At 39.3% G+C, this 22,112-nt stretch overlaps 3 protein-coding genes across 8 annotated transcripts; 1 reads left to right on the forward strand and 2 right to left on the reverse strand.

The window, feature by feature from the left end:
• Window positions 1-5,513: 5,513 nt before the first annotated feature.
• fkbp3 (FKBP prolyl isomerase 3) lies at window positions 5,514-7,767 on the forward strand. The gene is made up of 7 exons (XM_034700213.1): window positions 5,514-5,649; window positions 5,976-6,077; window positions 6,211-6,312; window positions 6,414-6,549; window positions 6,681-6,748; window positions 6,860-6,957; window positions 7,428-7,767. Exons 1-7 carry the CDS (start codon window positions 5,545-5,547, stop codon window positions 7,480-7,482), a joined length of 666 nt encoding a protein of 221 aa, XP_034556104.1. The 5' UTR covers window positions 5,514-5,544; the 3' UTR covers window positions 7,483-7,767.
• Window positions 7,768-8,669: 902 nt separating this feature from the next.
• faua (FAU ubiquitin like and ribosomal protein S30 fusion a) lies at window positions 8,670-10,956 on the reverse strand. Its single transcript, XM_034700238.1, has 5 exons — window positions 10,832-10,956; window positions 9,694-9,775; window positions 9,384-9,528; window positions 8,953-9,008; window positions 8,670-8,852 (listed from the first exon to the last, which is right to left on the reverse strand). Exons 2-5 carry the CDS (start codon window positions 9,766-9,768, stop codon window positions 8,727-8,729), a joined length of 402 nt encoding a protein of 133 aa, XP_034556129.1. The 5' UTR covers window positions 9,769-9,775; window positions 10,832-10,956; the 3' UTR covers window positions 8,670-8,726.
• A 1,816-nt stretch (window positions 10,957-12,772) lies between these two features.
• On the reverse strand, window positions 12,773-21,692 carry prpf39 (PRP39 pre-mRNA processing factor 39 homolog (yeast)). 6 transcript variants are annotated; one of them, XM_034699502.1, is made up of 15 exons: window positions 21,560-21,692; window positions 19,322-19,771; window positions 18,977-19,170; window positions 18,698-18,823; window positions 18,334-18,452; window positions 17,978-18,145; window positions 17,546-17,726; window positions 17,013-17,120; window positions 16,752-16,916; window positions 16,177-16,303; window positions 15,794-16,062; window positions 15,049-15,233; window positions 14,880-14,954; window positions 13,633-13,747; window positions 12,773-13,429 (listed from the first exon to the last, which is right to left on the reverse strand). In XM_034699502.1, the coding sequence occupies exons 1-15, from the start codon at window positions 21,570-21,572 to the stop codon at window positions 13,343-13,345; spliced, it is 2,382 nt and encodes a 793-aa protein (XP_034555393.1). In that variant the 5' UTR covers window positions 21,573-21,692; the 3' UTR covers window positions 12,773-13,342. The 6 variants fall into 6 exon arrangements, with proteins under 6 accessions (XP_034555393.1, XP_034555391.1, XP_034555390.1 ...); XM_034699500.1 differs by having other exon boundaries at window positions 14,871-14,954; XM_034699499.1 differs by having other exon boundaries at window positions 12,773-13,432; window positions 14,871-14,954.
• Window positions 21,693-22,112: the final 420 nt, after the last annotated feature.

Here is a 22,112-nt window from a genome sequence, read left to right on the forward strand (position 1 = left end):
ATCCAGTTCTTTCCTCTCAGCTTAATCACATTTACCCAAAAGACCTCTATTGAGAATAGATATATGCAGGTTGATGAAACACCCAAGGCCTGCACTTGAATAGATGTAAAATAACTTTTCACATATACTTATGTTAAAACAATTACATGATGAAGTTATTCACTGTGTTCTCTGGTACCACATTTAAAAAGCTCAAGGATTTCATTCACACAGGGACTAGCTACACTTCATCTAGATCAGTAGATCTGTTGTACAGTCAATGACACAGATTTGTTAGAATTATTATGGAAAAAAACCTTCTCTAACCGATGAGAGAAAAAGAGAGAGAAAATTAAAGCTCCTGTGAGGATGTCTTGTCTGGTTATGAAACAGAATAAGATTAACAGTCTTTATGACATGCTCAAGGGAACAAGACCTTCATTGACAAGCCTGACTGAATTCATACTGTAATTCTTAATGCCTGTAACCATAGTTATATTACTCAAGTCCAGGACTTGAACACAAGTCTGACTCGAGTCCTGAATTTCAGGATTCGTGACTTGACTTAGACACAACAAGCAGTGATGACTTGTGCTTGTACTCTCACTCGAGCATTGACTGCTTTTGGGACTCAAAGGTGGAGAGGACTCTTACTTATTTTATGACCATCAAACCTTTGAAGTGAATTATTGGCAGAGTAACACAATGGCCTTTTATTTATTTATTTTCATTGTTTGTTGTATTTATTATTGTTGCACTCTTCAACATGGTGAATAATGACCAGTTTTATCTACTGTCAAACCTCACTGTGAGCTTCATGTATTGAAAATAGCAATCTTTTTGGAGATGGGTAAAATAACCTGCTTCCTTCATTTCAATGATGTGTACATACTGACTCCTAGTGGTCAAAAGTTGTAACTGCAGTCTGGCTGAACTGCAGCTACCTGGATGGATGGAAGAATATGTAAAGATACAAGACACACTGAGGAGTGGAGGGAGAAGGGGTAAATTAGATCAGTCCTAGATGTGAAATATTTTTCTGCACTTAAGGTTATCAAACATACAAAGTGATGTTATGACACATTACATATAGAAAATCTACACACCACTCTTTGGATCATAAGTTACAAAGGGCCTAAATTATCCAAGCTAAAGCAATGAGAATATCTTTTAAATGCTGAATCATTAGGATAACAGTTTGTCAAATAAGATGAGAACTGTAATGGGTGAAACCTCTGTCCATAGCTGTTTGACATTTGAGCATTTTGTTTATTTGAAATGTCCAACGAAGAAAAGATACAATCAACTAATTAAGAATTTAATTAGAAAGCGAGAGCTGGCCAAGTCACGGCTTCATAGATACAGAGATTCAGATCTTAAGTGTTGAAATGTCAGCTCCAAGCACAGGAAAGTCAACCTATTATTAACCTGTGGGATAAAAAAAATCTCTTTTGGAGGTTAAAATGTAACCATAATACCAACACATGCACAGTACTTTGTTTGCTTGTCATGCATAAAACAGCATTTTCCCATCAGACACAGTTGATTTGTCAAAAGCTATGATTGACAGTGCTTGTGCTTAATTCGAGAGAATCTAAGGACATGGTTTTTCAAACATTACTTAAGGATTACATTGTTTACGATCTCTGTGCCAAGAGTCACATCTCAGGGAATGTGTGTCACTTGTTTGTGTAACCTGTAGATGTGAAGAGCTCTCAGGAGCTGTATCAGTGAGCTCGTTTAAGCTTCTCAGCTTTGCATTTCTCAGAAACACTTCATCATAACACAATGCACCTGACATGATACTCAGAGGGTTTTTTTTTTTTAATCCTGAAACTTCCTGTGATGCATTCAGACACTCATAGAGAGTGAAAGACATCACTCCATAATGCATAGACAGACAGTATACCTGTGGCTAAATGAAGAAAGAAGAACAGAAAGAAATCGAGTTTTTGAACAGGCCCTCTGGTAAGGTGTTTACAAAAAGTATGTTGTAAACAAAGGTATCAACCAAAAGAAGACAAAAGATTACAATACCAAACTAAAGTGGAGGTCATTTTTAGTCCGTTCTTTTCAACAATGTTGTTATGGAGGCTCAGAATATTAATCTAAAACAATATCAGTATCCCTCTCATCCCTGCTGTTGCCTCGTAACCAGCACAGAAAGGTTAATCCTCATCATATTCTCACTGCTATTTCTCGAGGTTATTGATGAATGCAAGCAGACAAGGTCAGCTGGGAGACATATTCTTACAAGCACTTTTTTTATGTCAGACCTTTTATCGCTGAGGCGAGGAGGAAGATTTCCAGAGAAACAGCAGGGCACAAACAGAAAGGCCGGCTGATGCAACAAGACGAGACTGACATGACAGCCATGAGAGAGGCAGCAGAAGGCTGCAGGCTGCCACAAAACACGAGGGCAACCAGTCTAACTGTAACTGCTCATGTTGAATAAAGCTACATGCCTGGATGGGAAAGATGCTGTTGTTATGTGAACCTATAAGATATATAACCAGATTTTATAATCAGACATGTTATAATAAACTAAGAAACACTTCTCCAGTGAGGAGTTCTTTGCTGATTATGAAACAGACCATCAACAAAAAGGCTGAATCTTCTCCATCCTTATCATAAATGCCTGACAGCCATCATGAGGTTGGTAAAACCAGGAGTGGGCGCCACAAATGACAACCTAAAAATTAATCACTGGAGCTTTCAGGATCATTAATGCTGTTTATTTTTGTACTGGCAGCGTCCACGACCTCAATTTTCTAATATTTCTCACCATGTGCTGGTAGGTTGCAAAAATTGTCACACAGCACTTCCGCTTCCCCTAGTCATAACCTTTAAGATTAAAATGCTCCATATGCTTCATTTATGCTTTCATTTAATATAATTTTACAAAGGAAAGGCATTAGCAGCAGCTCTGCTAAGCAGCAGTGTTTCAAAGTTGAACTATTTTCTACATAAAAACAGCTGATGCCATTGGCTATGTAAAAGGGCCACAAACCTCAACCTCTAGTCCAATGGCACCCCACAGTGGGTAATGTAAAGAAATGACTGAACTTAAAACATAGAGGAAAAGAAAAAGATTTTTTTAAAATAGAGTACCACACATTTCAAATTTGGATGTTCAATATTTCAAAAACATCACAGCCTTATAAAAATATAACAAAATATCATCCTTCATTTAAAACTGGTTATGATATTTATACTTTCAAATATTTTTACTTAACTAACTTTAAAGTGACTCATGTGAACCTCACAGCAGATTTTTAATAGAAGGGTCTCGTTTTTAAATTTTTAGTCACAAGTTCTTTAAACACTTCTGGCCTTGATGTTGTTTTTGATGTTTAACAGACCTGTCTCTTGTATTTAGTGAGAAATAATACAAATAAAACACAACAGCTGCTTTTTACGATAAGGCAGGTTAATTAAAACCTCAAATTCAGTTCTCAGGAGGAACTAGATAATCCATTGATACTAATGACAAGACCTTATGATTTTTTTTAAATCTAAAAACAAGGCCATTAGACTAGGAAGATCTCCGGATTATAAAGTGTGCATTTATAAACTACACAGAGGGATGGTATCATACAGAAGTTGTAGTGAGTGGTCTCAATATACTGAAAAAATGTACTCAAAAAGTGAAATGGATGAAAACAAAGCTGAGAATAAAAACCAAAGAAGGGAGTTTTTGGTATGTGAAAGAAAGAGTCTGCTCTGCTTGGCTGCTTTCCTGTCTGTAGTGAGGCTGCTGCAGAGAGTGAGTAGAAACTGTGAAGAAATGAGACATCTGCAGCTTCTGATATATGAAGAAAACACAAAGAGATTTTATCTATAGAAAGAATGAGGTAGAAGTACTACCATTTTTAATTTCACTGGACATGTCATCACAGATATTGACCACAATTACATACCAGCCCCTATCAACTTGTATAAGTGTTACTTAATACCGTAATGCTGCATCTTTATGATGTGACATGTATGAATACTGTGAAACAAATCATTAGCCTATATGATCAACAACTGAATAGATGCTCGATAGAACAAATCCAGAGGGACATTTTGCTATGTTTTAGCTATGTTTTAGCAAAAACATTTTCAATAAGAATTTACCATTTGACAAAATGTTAGCTTTCAGCCACTTCATGACAAAATAGTAGTTATCTTGGAGGGGCTGAATGCTAACATTACATTTTGATTGTGTTGTACAATTACAAAGGAAATCCATTCCTCCTGAACAGAAATGTAATCAAGAATGAATGAATGCTAGTAGTAGTCTGATGGTAGCTAATGGGTGAAATGTGGTGATTCACATGGGTCAGACTGTGAATGCCTTTCCTTTCATACATAAGAGCTCTTTAAAAAAAAAGAGTGCTGGCACCAATATGGCGTCATGGAGTGTAGAATTTGTATTTTGTATTAATAGCAAATACATCTAAGAGTAATTCAATTCTTCTCTCTAGTGTGTCACTCACAAACTCAATTGTCTTTGTTGGTAGTTATGTATTTCTCCATCAAAAAAAGAAAACATACCAACAACCACTATTAGTGAAGGCTTTGTTGCTCAAAGCCTTCACCTTATTGAAAGCTGACACATAGAAGAAAAATTACATTGACATAGAGCATTTATATACCCAATATATTCTTGATCGTGTCTAACTTTAGAGAGACATATTTTATTTCAGTGTATTTGCTTTTACGTAGTTTTAGTGATCCCCCAAGGGAGTCGCGAGACACAAATGGTTGGGTCAGGAGATGTCTTCCAGAATGTTTTTTTTTTTAAGTTATCCAAAATTAGTACATTTTAACCATTATAGTAAAAAAAATATAGACATAATAGAAGCTAAACTTTAAATAAAACCTTGAAAATAGAAAATGTGATGAGTTTTCTGCCTTTCTTTTTGCCAGATGACTCCTAAGTTTTGGGTTAGTGAACAGTTAATTATCAAAAGCATCAGTAGCAGTATGTTAATGCATAACAGCACAGGAAACACAGCCATATGCTCATATAGATAGGGTCATTATCTGCAGACCAGCTAAATGAAGCCATATTAAATCACTTTGAGGGACAGTGGGGGTCATGAGTCTTTGGCATCTATATTTTGGGGGTCGCGGGCTGAAAAGTTTGGGAACCCCTGGATTAGCCGATACCTTCATTAAAAGTATCATTGAGCTGATATCTCCTCTAGGTGGCAGGAAAAACAGAAATATAAAACCCACTATAACACCATTAAGTTTCCATTATTGTAAATGTAGTTTCACTTAAACAGTAAGGTTAAATGTATGCTTATTGTGTGAAGCCTATCTTACGGATTGAATTGATATTGACCGATGATGCATTGATAATGATTCTTTCATACCTATAAATTGAGAATTAATTATTTGTTTGGGGTTTTTTTCAATGGGTTTTACTGTGTTTTCCTGCTCGTTAAGAATATTTCCGTAAAATGTAAGAGTTTAAATAACATTTAAAATACTTACAAAAAAAAACCAAGTTTTTGTTTTTGCAGTCTTCAGTATGCGCAGTAAGGGTCAAAGTTGACCAGTTCGCCTTTCAAAATGGCGGCGGAACCAGCACGGGAATGGAGCGAAGAGCAGCTCAAAAGTGATGATTTACCGAAAAAAGACATTATAAAGTTTATCCAGGACAATGCAGCACACTCGGTATGTCTGACACATTTTGCCCTTTTTTGCGTTTTATTGGGTAATGCTGCAGTAAAGTGAAAAGGCTTCCTTTGAGCCGCAGCACGCAGCGTGTTGAGCTAAAGGGAGCCACTTCCGGAAGGCAGATGTGTTTTAGCATCATGTTACAGACTGCGACGATTTATAGTCATGTTGTTACAAACGCGTGATGCACAATGTAGATATAACGCATAGGATATCAAACCGCTGCATGTACTGAGTGATGTTATTGTGATTTTGTCGTGCCATCATTGATGTGAGTAAGATTGCGAAATTAATCTAAATTTTAAAACTTGTTTTTGTTTCAGTTCCTCAATGAACATAAGCTGCTGGGAAATATTAAAAATGTTGCCAAAACAGCGAAGAAAGAACAACTCATCGTCGCCTACGACCAGCTCTTTGAGAGCAAAGTAAGTGATGCTAATGAGACATTGTTGTAGCACGCAGATTCACTGCATCGATGGGGTCCATGTGACCATGCGGTTTGGCTGAGAAACAAATCCAACTAGAAATGTCTGTTTCATGCATTCCTCTCAATTGCAGAGGTTCAAAGGCACAGAACCAATTGAAGAAGTGACCGAGCAAGTGAAAGCTGTGAAAATTGATGACAAACCCAAAGAAGTCAAGACAGAAGTGGTGGATGAGGTATTAGTCCAGCAAGTAGAATCCAGAATGTTTTTTTTACTCAGTAATTGCCTTTCCAATATTGAACATATTATGAGCTGCTTCTGTGTTGTGTTTTTAAGGGTCCGCCCAAGTACTTCAAGTCAGTGCTCAAGAAAGGAGACAAGCAGAACTTTCCAAAGAAAGGAGAAAATGTGAGCTGCTGGTACACTGGCTCTTTGGAGGATGGAACCGTCTTCGACACCAATATTCCCACAAGTATGTCGGATACAATGCTTGAAGTGAAACTCTACAGAATACATTGCCTTTTGAGTATATAGAAAGCAGCATGATTATACATACAGGTAAAATCCTCACCAAAGGTCAAACTATTCCTGTTGTCTCTGCAGCCGCAAGAAAGAAGAAGCAGACCAAACCTCTTTCCTTCAAAGTTGGCTTGGGCAGAGTCATCAGAGGAGTAAGTGATTATTCTGATGTTTATTTTATTCACTCTGTGTATCTACATTTCTGTCATGTTCAATATGATGCACATCTGTATTACACATCATCCTCTGTAATTCTTTCATAGTGGGACGAGGGCATTCTTACAATGAGCAAGGGTGAAACGGCACGACTGGAGATCGAACCCGAGTGGGGTTACGGAAGAAAGGGCCTCCCCGAATCCAAGTATCCTTTTCTCTGCCTGATTTTCATGCAGCGCATGTTTCAACAAATATTAATTCTGACCAAGTAACCTGATTAGACATGAGGCATTCCATGAGTAAAGTGCAAAATTTGTCTGAATTGATCGAACTAGTACCTCAAATCTATGAGTCAACAAAATATTTTGTCTCTTAGTCTTTTTCAATCACTTTTCTGCTGCTTGTATAACTTTTATAAAAGCGATCATACTGGAGGTCATGATGTTGTGTTGAATATCAGCACTGCTGTGATTTTCTGCAGCACTGGTGCCTATGATCAAATCAAAGCAGGACTGATATTCAGTTCTGTACATCCATCCTATGCTATATTTCTTAACAAATATATGGGCACATCAAGACACCTTGGGGTATTCTGATTGTTCTGTATTTGATAATGTGACTTATTACTTAAACTTTGCATCAACTGTCATTTGTTCCTTGACTCTCTGCTCCCAGAATCCCACCCAATGCCAAACTGATTTTTGAGGTCGAGCTGGTGGCTGTGGATTAACTGACAGGTTTCGGTCAGCATGCACTACTTTTCAGGGATGGAGGGAAGTAATATTCCCACGGGCTATGTTGTATTGTTTTGGGTTATAATGGCATTTGGAGAGAGCCGTCCTGTTTCTGCTTTGTCTCATCGATCACGTTACAAGAAACAGCTATTACAGCATACCGAGTTTTGGCTTGTCAATACTGTAAATATGAGACACTTAAACCTTTTTCTCTGTATTTTTGTTCAGTTCTTTTGCATGTACAATGTAAATGAGAAATAAACTTGTTTCAGAGACTAAAATGAATGAGGATTCTTCTTTCAGGTCACTATTGATAAAAATGAAAACATTTCTAACATGTACAGGTTGAATTTTAAGCTTCAGTAAATAAATCACTGAATCTCCTTGATCATGTTAAGTAAACCATCTTGTGTTCAAACGTTCTGTAAAAAAAAAAACTACTGGTCATTTAGAATGACATCTTTAAAGATTTAGACAACACTACATATCAAATCAAGATGAAATGCCATGTAACTCCTGAAGGCAAATCAGCCAAGCTACCATCCTATATATTATAGATTCAAAGAAACCACTAACAACACTTCTTAATACTGTTAATGGTTAGCTATTTATGAATACTACAATTCTACAATTTCATTTAGCAGACGCTTTTGTCCAAAGTGACGTACAACACAAGCAAGAATTTAGACTGGAGGTAAAAACCTTAGTAAGTGCGACAACGCGCTTCAAGTTGATTGGCCACAGGTTCTGCCATCTAGTGCCAGGTTGTTGTTTTTTTAAAGATAATGTAGCCACAGCTAATCACAACCAATAATTCAAGTCAACAATATCATTCAACAGTATTCAATATTCAGTGCTAAATACTCAATAAGAGCTGGGTTTTAGACCTTCTGATTCATTTCACCCCTGAGGACAAAGAGGAGAAGGGTCAGGTAAAGTGCCTAAGTGTTCCCTGAATAGTTGAGTCTTCGGACATCTCTTAAAGTAGAAAGGGACTCTGCGGATTATAAGGAGTTAGGTAATTCATTCCACCAGTTGGCAACAACAGAGGAGAAAAGCACACTGTGAGAATACTGTGTTATAATGACCTATTAGTAACAAATCCTTCAAAGAACAACACTACATTCACTTTGTCCAAGTCAAATGGTTTATTCTGTACTGAAAGATAACATTTAACTTGGTAAAAAAAAAAAAAAACAGATGAGGGATGAACTGGTTTCTCCTTTATGGCATAGAGCACTTAGGAGTTAGCATTGGGTCCCTTCTTCTTTCCGAAGGTGGGCACAACGTTCACAAAGCGCCTGTTGTACTGGATGCGACGCTTTGCACGGCCGGTCTTCTTCTTCTTCTTCTCCTGCTTATCAACCTGTAGACAGTCCAGAATGGCATCGGTTATTTTTTTAAAATGTTCTTAATAGTCAGTGGGTTGGCAATTATAAGTTTGTAACAGAAAGACATTTTCTTACCTTGGGGGTCTGTCCCCTGACTTTGCCGGCACGAGCCAGAGAGCCGTGAACCTTACCTGGGAAATGAAAAAAGGAAAAGTGTTCATTATAAGATTATCCAGACAAACTGATGCTCCTGCACATGTTAACAATATTAATATCGTGCTCATAAACAATAGATTTAAGTTGATTTAAGGCTGTCAAGAAAATGCCTGCAGTAACATCAGATCAAACAGGTGTGTCAAGTAAATGAAACACTAGCTTTGAACTTTTTATACAAACAATATTTTAAGGACAGTTAATCTACATAGCTTGCAACAAATACTCTTCATTACACAAGAGTAGTGAAGTATTCTATTTGTTACTGTGTGTGTCTGTGTTCAACATACTGTCTAGTAAGATTTGGTATTTGTACAAAAAACAAAAATGTTATGTTGTCTCTGTGTACTCACCTCCCAGCAGCCTGCCAGCTACCTCCAAGGTACAGTGCTCTGTGACACCACAGCATGCCAGGGAGGTATCATCCTCCAGTGGACAACCGGCAAGCAACAGCACCTGATCCTCTACCAGGAGACCCTCCAGATCCTGGACATGGGCCTAAGAGAGACAGAAGAATTGCCGAAGTGTTGTAATAAGAGTCATAGCCCTGTTCATGTGTAATCTACATATTTAGTGGTCCTGCTAACAATGCCTCTTCTGATAATAAAGACTGTTTAGGGATGACATGTCTGATGTAATATCGACTACTCAATTAAGTGTTACCTTGATCTGTCCGACAGTCTCCTGTCCGGTCACCTCAAGGGTGTGAGTGTTCTGGGCACGCAGGAAGAGCTGCATCTTGATGCTAAAAGAAAAAAGAGAAATAGCAAAGTGATTAAGTAACAGATACCCAAAATCTTGTATTCCTTCTGCCATCAGACTTTCTTCTTCTTTTATTAATGTATTTAACCAGGTAAAAGACGCATTGAAATTCAAAACCTCTTTTTCAAGAGTGACCTAGCTAAGACGGCAGCACAAAACAGGTTACAACACTCAACAAGCACACAAAACAACACAAATCAAATATGGTCACAATATGACATGGTTACATGATTACACAGTGCAATCACAAGATCCAATTGAGCTTGCTTCTCTGTCTTTTATGATTGACCTGCATTCCAACATAGTTGCGAGATGTGTCAGTTTTAAGTCCTTCTGCACATCATTCCAGGCAAACTTCTTTTTAATAGTTTGTCCTTATGAAATTGTGTATCTATAAAAGGTGTCTTTTAGTATTTATTGGCTACTGTGTTATTTTAAAAAGTTATTTTAGTCTATTTTAACATTATTTTACACTTTATGACAAGCCCCATCTTGCACTGCTGTTGTCACTGACTAATGACTGTTGGTCTGTTTGTTAGTGTTTGTGTTGTTTATCGACAAGCTAGTACACTGCAAACAAATAACCCTCTGGGATTAATAAAGTTCTCTGAATCTAAAGTGTCTTCGGTAATGTTGCGGAAATCTACTTGTGGCGAAAGGTTAATTTAAATTTGCGACAGCTCACAGTGACATCAATCCCGCCACGAAATACCCCATTTAAGTTTTATACACAGTTGAAATGAACACAAAGTACTACCCGTCATGAAAACTTAAGATACGATGAAAAAAAGACAATGTTCTGTGAACTGGTCCGGACATGTCTCTCTGGGTATCTTGCTCGCTAATGCTATGCTAGCATAACTAGCCACATGGGGCACGCGTTACACTAACTCGTTTAAAATCACATTATATTCAACGAAGCTGCTGAATTTTAGACATCCAATGATACAAACAATTCATAGAGCGCGTGATTTGCTTTCCAAAGTATCTCTGAATTCAACATATAGAGGAGTTTTCACTAAAATTGCCCAGGCCTTACCTCGTTTGATGCTAGTCGTTCAACGCTAGGCATAGAAAGGGCTGTCTGAGGGGCAACACTGCGCATGTGTGCATTTACGTAGCCCGGGTTGGAAGAGGTGGCCACGCCCACTGCACTTTGGAGTGTGATCATAGATTGTATAAAAGAGTGTGATACAGTTTAAAGGTGTTTTATGATTTATGGTGATTTAATGCGTTTATTACGGTGGCCCTAAAGGACGAAACAAATGTACAAAAAAAGAAACACTTTTACAAAGTTGTAGACACATTTACATTTTGGTAAACATTTTTACATTTTATAAAACAAAACTACATCAACAAAACACTTACCAAGGCCAAAACAAATTTAAATTTAAGAAAACAAATTTACAAAAGATGAAACACTTTTACAAAGTTGGAGACAATTTTACAAATGACAGAACACTTTTCCCATTTCTGAAATAAATTAGCATTTCATCTTTGCGGAAGCGGATTGTAGCAAATACCAGAAGTGATCCGGAAGTGATTGAGTGAGGGGTCAATAAGTTTGTTTTGATGGAGAGAAACCAAACAGAGATGGACATGGTTTACGTATTAGGACATCCTCGGGTCTCAGAGAGAGGTGTCAGACCTCAGATGAAAAAGCATCATGTCTCCGGAAAAGCTCCGTCATATCTCCACAAAATCTTCATCATGTGTCAGAATTCAGATGAAATGGCCTCAGACCACATAGCTTCAGTCAGGCAAAAGGAGTCAGACTCATCGGTAAAAGTGTTCCGTCGTTTGTAAAATTGTCTCCAACTTTGTAAAAGTGTTTCATCTTTTGTAAATTTGTCTTGTCCTTCAGGGTCACCATGGTTTATAAGAATCAACACCCTTTACATGCCCAAATCTAATGTTTTCATGACATTTGGGGAGCTGCAATCTAAATTCAACATTATTTTAAATATCTTCAGTTGAGAAGTTTTGTGAAGGCAAATCAAAGCAATCTTAACAAGCCTACCCTGACTTCTCTTAAAAAAATGATGACAAAGAATTGGTTAAGGAAAGGTCTTATCTCAGAATTCTACAGGATATTGATATGTAATGCATCAGAGACATCATCGAGAACGCCCTCGTGTCTTTCCAAAAAACATAAACATGCTTAACATGCTTAAATTCGACCTTTAAATCTCCTGTTCATCTGGATCATGATGAACAAGCTCTACTTTGAGCAGCTCAGTGTTTTTGCATATTCAAGGTGTGCATTCATCTCTTGGTATGACTCAGCTCATAAGCTTTTGTTGTTTTTCATTGTTGAGGTAAAACAAAACCTGTTTGTGAAGTTATCATTGGCTCTGATCATAAGCACTTCCCTGAACAGTGAACACTTTGGTATATACTAAAAGGCACTTGATCCATTTAAAAATCCTATTAGTCCATAAAGCACTCAATGGTTCAGCTCCCCGGTACATCTCTGACTTGCTCACAGTGTATAACCCAACCAGGATCCTTAGGTCAGCAGGTGGAAGTCTTTTAAATGTACCCAGTCAAATCAAAGTCCGGTGAAGGGGCCTTTAGTTGCTGTGGTCCTTTTCTTTGGAACATACTGCCTGCTGACCTAAGGTCCATAACTGTCTCCTCTTGAAAAAAGACTCAACGCACATTTATTTTCTCAAGTGTATGAGTAATATGTCTGTTGTGACTGGAGGCATGTGCAGCAACAATTGCTGTTTGTTTGATTGCTGTCTGATGCATGTTGGGTGTATCCATTGTTTTTTTTGTTTTTATTATATTTTGAAAAACTTTTTTTTTTTTAATTCTCCATGTAAAGCACATAGAACTTACGTGTAAATAAATGTACTTTATAAATAAAATTGCTATTGCTATTGATTGTGTCAATTATGTCTCTTGATTCTACCAACAAAAGTTATGTATATACATATATATGATTCTAATTCATTAAGAAAAAATGATGTGGCAATTCAGGATATCAATCTCTTTATTATGAAATCAAGTCAAAATAAAAAAAAAGGAGAAAATCTTCATTTACTGTTTGGAAACATAACCATGAAATATTAAAAATCTTTCAGTTTTGGGAAAGAGAAACACACAACTCAGAGGTACATCTTTGAATGCCTCCTTTACAAGTTTAAATCTTAAACACAAAGAATGAGATAACTAAGTCATCCAATCTAAAAGATAAAAAGCCTTTTCACACAGGGAAAAACAAATCTGCCTTCACAGTTAACATGCATTAAACAATCCCAAAAAGCAACCAGTGTTTGAGATGATGGGTGAACAATATATTTTTGTTTTGTTTTTTTAGACATGGATAATCAAGACTGCCATGGAGGGCCAAGTGTGTTATTTCCAATTATGCCTACAAAGCGTAATATATCTGATTAACCCACATTGCACCACAAAGGAGGAACAAATCAGTTTCTATGGTGGGATTGAACTCTCAGTCCTTTAAGTAGCCATCAGAGATGTACGCAGGTCAGAAAAGATGCTTTTCTCTAGATCTCCAATCTTCAGGTCAGGTTTTTGTCCATTATGTGGGAGGAGGAGGGTAGTACTGGTTATACTGCCCGTATTGGTTGTATTGCCCCCAGGAGTTTTGTCCCCATCCACCGTACTGCTGCTGAGCGAAGAGAAAACAAATTAACCAGTGGATGACATTTCAAGAAGCTGATACATCAAACTATTTTGATAAATGATTTAAGTTGCCTGTTTTAATACTTACGATAAAATATACATCAATACTGTAAAGGGCAACACATCCTTCATTATCAGGAGACATTTTTTTCTTTGCCCTCAACTGCTCAGATAAAAAAGACCCACCTGGTACCAGTTGTAGTTGTAAGCAGAGTTGTTTGCCTGTGTGTCCGTCACTGCGTTAGCTGCACCCGTGGAGCTTTCATCCACGCGCTGTCTTTTGGTGTCTGGTTCCTGGGAGCTGGAGACGGACAGTGCTAAGTTAGTAAAGTCCTATGTTACGTCTCAGAGTTTAGAATTGTTTAAAAATATGCCAACACTATACCAGTAACTTTTTAGATGTATAGCTGGTGTCAAACAGTCACTACATGCTTTTACTTTAATTTGGCACAATGAGGAACTAACTCTCAGACACTCAAGGAAACCTTTTATGAACCTGAGTGCAGAGGAGGAAAAAAAAGGGGGATAAACTTCTGTGAAAGCTGAAGAGCAGGAGAGATCCCAAGTTACCTGGTAGTGCACAAGTGTTAATTATAAGCCCATGCACACAATTTAAGAGATCTACTGCTGTCATGAGTAGGACTTGATAACAAGAGTACTTTCAGACCTAATCAGAGGATACAAGTGGCTCACACACAGCTGCAGCCTGCATCACAGACAGCTCATATACTGTACAGCTGCAAGCCTGCATCACCATCCAGAGTTCCTTGTCTTACTGTTTTACCAACTTTCTTCAATTATCAGAAGTTAAATTGGCAAATGAAAAGCCAAATAGAAGCATGGCCCCAAAGTAAGTTTTCTGCTCTTACTCGTTTTATTGCTTAGTGAAAGAACCCCTGGTCTGCATGTAATGTTCAAAATGTATGTTAGCTGTTGAAGAGGAAGACTGAGTTGAAATAAACTCTAGAGCCAATACTGCACCAGACAGATAGTGTTCAACATTCTTTGCTTAAAATTTATCTCAAACTAAAATCTAAATTCACAGTATAACCCACGGGCAGAGGATACATCTATGCTGCTTCCGTGAAACTGTGGCTCTCTGACAGCAAAGGAATGAGCCAAACGATTAACTAAATACAGCATACTCTTACCCTGACAAAAGTGTTTAAGTCAGACTTTTTGGAAATTAGTCAATTAAGTGGTGAACTTAAGCTGCAGCCTGCAGCAGTTAAGAGCCTAGCATCTGTGCTGGTACTCCAGGCTGTTTCTCAACAAAGTGGCCAAGCTAATCAGGATTTCCCTGTGGGTAACGCATATAATTGACAAGTATCTTTCTCTGATACAACCCCACTATAAAAATACATAAATCATTTGATTGCAGATTAGGTGTGTTGATGTGAGCCCAGCCCTGTTCCCTTATCCACCTGTCATACCCGTTCTCCGCCTTCCTCTTTGTGGGTTCACTGTCTTTCTGGAGTTTCTGATGTTCCTCAGATGCAGCAACAAGCCTAAAAGACGTAAAATAATAGTGCGTTACTTTCTGTCAAATACAACAAAAGGGAATGTATCCAATCCTCTCTCTCAAAGAAACAAAAGACTCACGCGTTGATGTCACTGCCAAAGTCCTCCAGGAACTCAACTTTGCGTTGGCTGAAGAGGAGGCGGGATTCAATGGGCATTGGGCTCTGCAGGGCCCGGTCGAAACAAGCCAAGATCTCAGCCTCGTTCTGCGTCACGTCCCCGCTGTACTCTAACTCCAGCAGGTTCAGGTACAGCTTTGGACTCGTCTGTAAAGCCAAAAAGATAGACTCAACCTCACAACCAATAGAACACAGGCATAGTGAGAAGTGATGCGTTATCCTTTTATCTGTTTACATTGAGGTGGTTCATCTTTTTGAAAACAATGTTGGCTCAATTTTCTCTGATGTCTCTACAGAATATTCAGAAGAATTCCACTAGATATGCATCCCAGTTTCCCCCCTTTAAAATAAAATGTCTCAAAATGTTGAGAACCGAGAGCTCTGGGCGAACTAAATTTGACTAAGTTATACAGAAGGAGAACCAGGAACACACACAGTGAAGATGTTTATGTGGTCGAGTAAACACACTCCTGGATGTGATGCAGTATTTATAGTGCAGCAGTAATTCAGGGCAGAGGTAACTGATATTGGAAGCATGTTGTTCTGTGCACACTGTTGAACCTTGTACTTACTTACAGAGAGCTATGCCAACCAGAAGCATGTTAGGAGTCACAATAACATATTTATGAAATGCTTATCTTAGAGGGTGTAATAAGGTGCTACCGACTCTTGTAGTTTGATGTTTGAGGTCGTGCAGCAGCTCTCACCTGGTCTTTTTCGATAGCATCCAGCAGCACCTTCCTGGCCTTGCTCAGACTCCTCTGCACCTTCATCTGCTGTCTGGCCAGCTTCACGGCGTAGAACGAGGACTCTGTAGCATTCTTCGCTGACTCCATTGCCTCCCGTAACAGCACCTCTGCTTCATCCAAGTGTCCATGGCGCCGCTCGAGGCTGACCCTCCGAAGACGCACCATGGCAAGACCAGGGACTGCTGCTTCCAGGGACTTCAGGATGTCACGAGCTTCATCCATGTTACCTGGGGAGGACAATGACAATAAAATAGTCAGTCGATATGGTTAAATTACATTTGATTATTTTTCACAAGGCAAACGCATGTTGTCAGACCAGGAGAGGTTTCACTGTCACTCACCTTGCTGCTCCTCAAAGGCCGCCCACAGCAGGTTGATGGCTGGTTTCTTGGGCAGATGGATGGTGCACGCTTTCTTGTAGACGTGTCTCACACCATCAGTGCTGTAGCCCTCTAGATATTTTGCATACTTCAGAGTGAAAAAGAGAAAGCGAGTTGGAGGAAATGCAGGAGAGGACAGAGGAAAAAAAAAAAGAACAGGAGAAAGAGAGAAAGGCAAAAGAGACAAGACATTTTAAACCTATAATTTCAGTTGACAGAAACAGTGAATTTCTTCATTGACAAGATCGTTTTTAGAAATTTTCTGTGTAAACCCATCAGCACCTTCATGGAACCAATTAGATAAGTTTCTGTAAGGTAGTGGGAGACGAAGAAGATGCAACGTAGTAGTTGGCAAATGCTGCAGTCAAATCTTGTGTGGCAAGCTGGCCATCCCCTAATACAACAGATACAGTCACATATCAACGTTACACGCAAAGAGAGTGCAGGACGTTTTACTGTGTCGTTGTGATTATCATCGTTGTTGGGGAAGTGCAGGGAGGTAGCAGGAGTGAGGGAGAGGTCAATGGTCACGTTACCTTGGTCCAAAACTCCTCGTAGAGTGCACAGGCAATGAGGCAGCGTTCAAAAAGCACAACCACGCGCTCCGGGGTCCCATTTTCGATTTCAAAGTCCAGGTACTCCTTCCAGTTGTTCAGCTGGGTCTTCTCTAAGGCTTTGACATGGAAGTATGGCCTCTTGATCTACGGAGAGAAAAATGTTTGCTTCAGTGTCAGAGAATGAAAAAGCGATGAGAATATTTCCACAAAACCCTCCTGAAGAAATAACCTGAAACATACCCCTTCTTCAAACGTCCAGCGCTTGCTGACTTCATGTTCGTTGTGGTTGAACACCTCCTGCCGCACCTCAATCACCTTGTGACGCATATTCTCAATCTCTGTCACTCTCTACATGAAGACACACAGAAAAAACAAACAAACACATGGTTAAAACCTTCACTATGCATCAACATATCACTTTCTCCACTTGATGTTACAAAACAAAAAAATGTTAGTCCTGCAGCCAAGGATTTACATCACCATGAGCTCTTCACACACCATAAGCCTGCAGAAGGGGGAAGGTATGAATGCACCCAGCATGTCAGCCTCTGGGTGCAGGTGCTAGGGACAATGGGCCAGCGTTGTTTCAGGGCAAGTCCCTGATTGGATGCCAACTTGAATCCTCACTGGCACTCATTGGCTTGGCTGCTGACATAAAGAAACCTTCAAACCGGAGCAAAGCTTTCTTTCCACCTCATCATGGAGAATAAGAAAGCGCCTGCGATCCCCTGCAAGCAGTGATTTGGTAAATGTTTCGCAATCGGATTTCTTACCTTAGCAGGGTCGGCAAGATCCTCTGTACCCGGCGGCAGATCCTCCTGAGGAGCAGGCGTCTCGTCCTCTTCGCTGACCATCGGAGTCAGGCTGGCTTTAGAGAGCTCAACCCTCAGCTGAACAAACTCCTCCTCTGAGAGGAAGTGTTTGGGGTTGTTGCTCTGGACGTGATCTTTGAACCTGTTAAGAGTAATACAAGTCAGTGTAATTTCATCTTTAAAGTGTTTGAGGCAGTATTCAATCATAAAAGGGCCTACAAGGGTAAAATAACTTCTCTTTGTAGGGCTACAAAGACAAAGCCCCTCACAGATTAATGCAACACTATTTTATATATTTAAAACATTAACTCATCAACTCCTGTTTCTCAGGAGTATAGCTGAGGTGTCTGTAAAACCAGATACAACTTCAGATTTTGAAGATTTTAACATTACCTCTGGAAGTGCTGAGAGTAAAGCTGGGTCGGGATGCCCAGGATGCGGTCATAGACTGCGGTGACGTTAGCCAGCTTTTCCTGCTCTGTCTCCCAACTAATGAAGGCCTCCCACAGACGGTCTGAGCGGAAGTCTGTGCCTGCTGCAAGCACTGCATGTTCATAGGCACTAATGGAAGTAAAAATCAAGAGGAGGACGGTTAATCTTTTCAAACTATTGCTGTTTTGAGACAATGGTATTGATGGGTACAAACAGTAACAAGATCTTGAGAGCAGAATGTTTCATCTAAAATTGGAGATACATTTTCATAACATAAGGAAAAGGCTCAATCACATAAAGATGAGGTTTTTACTCACGCTCTGATGCGCCCCTCAGTTTCCGGGTCAGCAGGGTCTGAGTTTTCTTTGATGAAGGTGAGGTAGTGCAGCCACAGGTCCACACTGAGAGGTATGGCCTGCAAACCTCTTCTGTACACCTGGGAGGAGACCAAACACAGACAAGCCTGTCAACAGTCGGAACTATTTCACTGCATTTGCATGACATACGGAGCGGCTCTTTTTTTGTTCCTCTGCCCACATGTATTAAGCAGCTTCTGTAAATAGACTTTAAGGCTAAGGAAATATCACATGGTTTGACTTAGTATAGCAATGTACTAACAGGTTTTCTACGTGCCAATTCTAAAGCAGAATTAGAATAATGCGGGTTGAAAAATATTCTCACCTCCTCTGCAACCTGTATATTTCCGTGCTTTTTCTCAATATCTGCATACTTCTTCCAGTAGCCATAGCAGTAGGGATAATGCATGAAGAATACATCAAATGCTTTTTTCACCGCTGCAAGGATATTCTGCAAGAGAGAAGAAACAAGATTAGGTTCTGTTTTCTTTTTGGAATGAGCACTTTTATTATCCTTAGTTTCATTAAGGATGTTATAATAAAAGTTGTACCCCCATACCGTTTACTTCAATAAGAATGTAATATATCTGCATGTCAAATGTACCTCTTGCTCCACTTGCTGCAGCAGGTAGACCCATCCATTAAAGTCTTCTGGGTTCTCCTCACACCCTTTAAAGAGCTTTTCAAACTCGCTGGGCAGCTCAGGCTCTGTAGGGACAGTCGCTTCCTCTGTCGTATCTTTGGATGGTTCCTCCAGCTCCATGCCGTCCTCTGTCACCTGTGGTGCCTCAGTTCCATCTGGAGAAGTTAGCAAGAAAAACTAAATGTATCAGGTTGTAGAACAAAGAAGGTACAGCTCCTGGGTTTTATTTATATTGAAACCAAATTTGGTTGAGAATTTTTCTATGATAGAAAGATTGGAAATATAGCACCAAATAACACAAACTACCTTGACTGCCATCTTGTACAGCTGCTTCTGGCTCTATTCTCATCTCAATGCTGTCTAGTTGAGTCTCTTCAGTATCTGCTTTGAGTTCTGGTGAATGTACTGGCTCCTCTGCAGGCTGTGGTGGAGGAGGAGGAGGAGGTGGTGGCTGCTCCTCTTGGAAGAGCTGAGCACTAGCAAGCTGAAATTGCTCCACAGCCTTCTCAACGGCACCAAGCCCTGTGGTAATCATCTGCTGGTCTGGTAGCTGCGGTGGCTCAGGAGCGTCCTGAGACGCATCTGAGTCATCAGGCAAGATGCTGGAAAGTGGTTCTGGAGCAACCTGGTCTAAGGCCCAGTCAGCTGCTTGGGCTAGAACAGGCAGGTCAGGAAGAAAGGCATCCCCATTGCTCTCCATGACAGGAGACTCAGTGTCCAGCATTCCAGTTATTGTGTCCTCTGAGGGTTGTGGGTCTGTGGAAAAGCAGATTAGATTATTATCACCAGAGCTATATTAATGCTTTAATCTACATATGGTATGTGATTTTATCAGTTTTAGTCATAGACTGTATAATTAATGGACGTAGTATCCGTGGCGTCACCCATCTGTTCCTGAGCACTGTTTGGAAGCCAATCGACGGCAGCAGCCATATTGGAAATGCGTATTCAACCAGGCATAGTGTGACGTAAAGGGGCGGAGTTTGAGCCTCCGAGCCAACAGCTATGTGTTCCCATCCGGGAATCAAGCCAGTCATGTCCTTATTTGGGCAAAAACTCAAAATCTTAATATCTTCTGAATCGTCACGTTAGAAAAAAAATTCACCCCCGTACAGTGTGTGCTGATAGAGAAATTAGCTACATAGACCCAAGCCGTTTTTGGAACCAGGCTGTAAACATGTTTATTAATGCTGCAAAGATCGTCTTTTTTTAATTGGTGTCTATGTGGTTTCCAGGGTTTCTGCAGCCAGCCTTGAGCGGATTGAATTGCAGTTTATAACACTTCCACATGGGCTTCATAGTTTGAGACCGGAGGTTGCCACTTAATTTTAGTTGATAATAAAATCTTTTTTTTTTTTTTTTCAGCATTTTCTCTGGCTGAAAAACAATAAAATATTTTTTTCTTTTTGCTTAAAAATCTGACTTTCACTGAAACATATATTGATATTTTTTTAGAATTAATCATGCAAATTATTTATTATCTAAGCAATAGTTAAAATTCTAAAAGCTTTTTACCAGACAAATGTATTTAGCAGATAAGGCCTGATAACTTGCTCTTAACTCTATATTGCTTTGGGAGAAAAAAAATCAGCCTAATGACATTTGTACATTGTAAAACTTTTGATGTTTTACCTGTAATCAAACTACTATCTAAATGTCTAGTTCTCAACAACTAAGCACTTAAAATGTGCCGTTCAGTGTTAATAACTCTTACTTGTATATCTGGTTCATCCTGTTAATTTGGTAAGATGTAATGTTTGTATTGGCCTCTTAATCGAGGTAATAAATCAATGATACTGACGCCACATGTTTCATTTCTTCAGTGGCGTTGGATGATACTGACATTTAAAATGTTAAATTTAAATAAGTGAGCTCTTCACCAAGAAAGGGAACTCAGAGAGAAGCAGCAGCTGGTGATACATTTCACTTCCTTGTTCAAACATTAACACGACGCCAGCTCGAGCTTAAACATCTAAAAATAATGGTCCACGTGATTCTCAGATAAATGACACTACCTCGTTCTTTAAATAGCAGCACAGCTTTGTAACCACAATGTCTAGCTTCGACTGTAAAGATTGACAGTAGCTGTAGCCATGTTGGCTAATCGTCACCATGTTGCACTACAGAGCTTGTTTGCATGGTCAAAGTTCAACCAGAAGTTGGGCCTTGGCTCGTCTATTTCCTGGAAAGTAAGACGGCACTAATGTGTCATTAGCTTCACACTAGCGCCCTTTCAGCTAGAGGTGAACAAGATATCAAATACGAATATTTTAGTGATTAGTAAAACTTCACCGCCTACAATGTTCTTTACTTTGATGTAAAATAAAGGTATATTCCACTCTGATTCAAAATAGTATAATTTATGCCGACCAGAAGAGTCACAACGTGCCGAGCATTTTTCCTGCAACGCCAGTCATTAGACGGCACCATCGGCTTTTCCACGTTAGCTAGCCGGCTAGTGGTTGGGTTACACAAGGTAGCATTGCCACAAATACTGCTATATTAGACCTTTTAAGTGAACGAAGACAAGTTCCACGACCTTACCAGTATTTTCCATGAAATTTAAGTCAACCTCCTGGACTCGTATGCAGCTTTCAAATCACTTGGTCTAACCTACTACAGCCAGGCGCGCTCCGCCACCATTCTGTTCTTAACTGGGAACTTGGTGAAGAAGTAAAGTATGGAGTGCGCATGCTCAGCGCAGCGCCAACTGCATGTGCGCGCGCTTGTGTGTTAGGTTGTGTTGTCAGAATTATTTTTGCCATATTAGCAGTAGTGGACAAAGTACACAGCTTCATTACTTAAGTCAAAGTATAGATCCTCCTGGTCAAATATTACTCCAATACAAGGGAAAGTTGCTCTGTCAAATCATTACTAGAGTTAAAGTACTGAAGTACTTGCTTTTAAAAATACTTAAGTATTCAAAGTACTTTTTAAAATATCTCAAAAAATGTATTTTCAAAACACATAAATGCAGTCAAGAACACTTAGGAGTACGTTCTGTTACATTATGTTTATTTAGAAACCATTAGGCTACTTGAAATCGCTAAAAACTATACCATGGAATAAAAACAAACTAAGTTACTTCAAGCACAGA

Source organism: Notolabrus celidotus, chromosome 13 (assembly GCF_009762535.1).
Source record: "Notolabrus celidotus isolate fNotCel1 chromosome 13, fNotCel1.pri, whole genome shotgun sequence".
Taxonomy (NCBI): domain Eukaryota; kingdom Metazoa; phylum Chordata; class Actinopteri; order Labriformes; family Labridae; genus Notolabrus; species Notolabrus celidotus.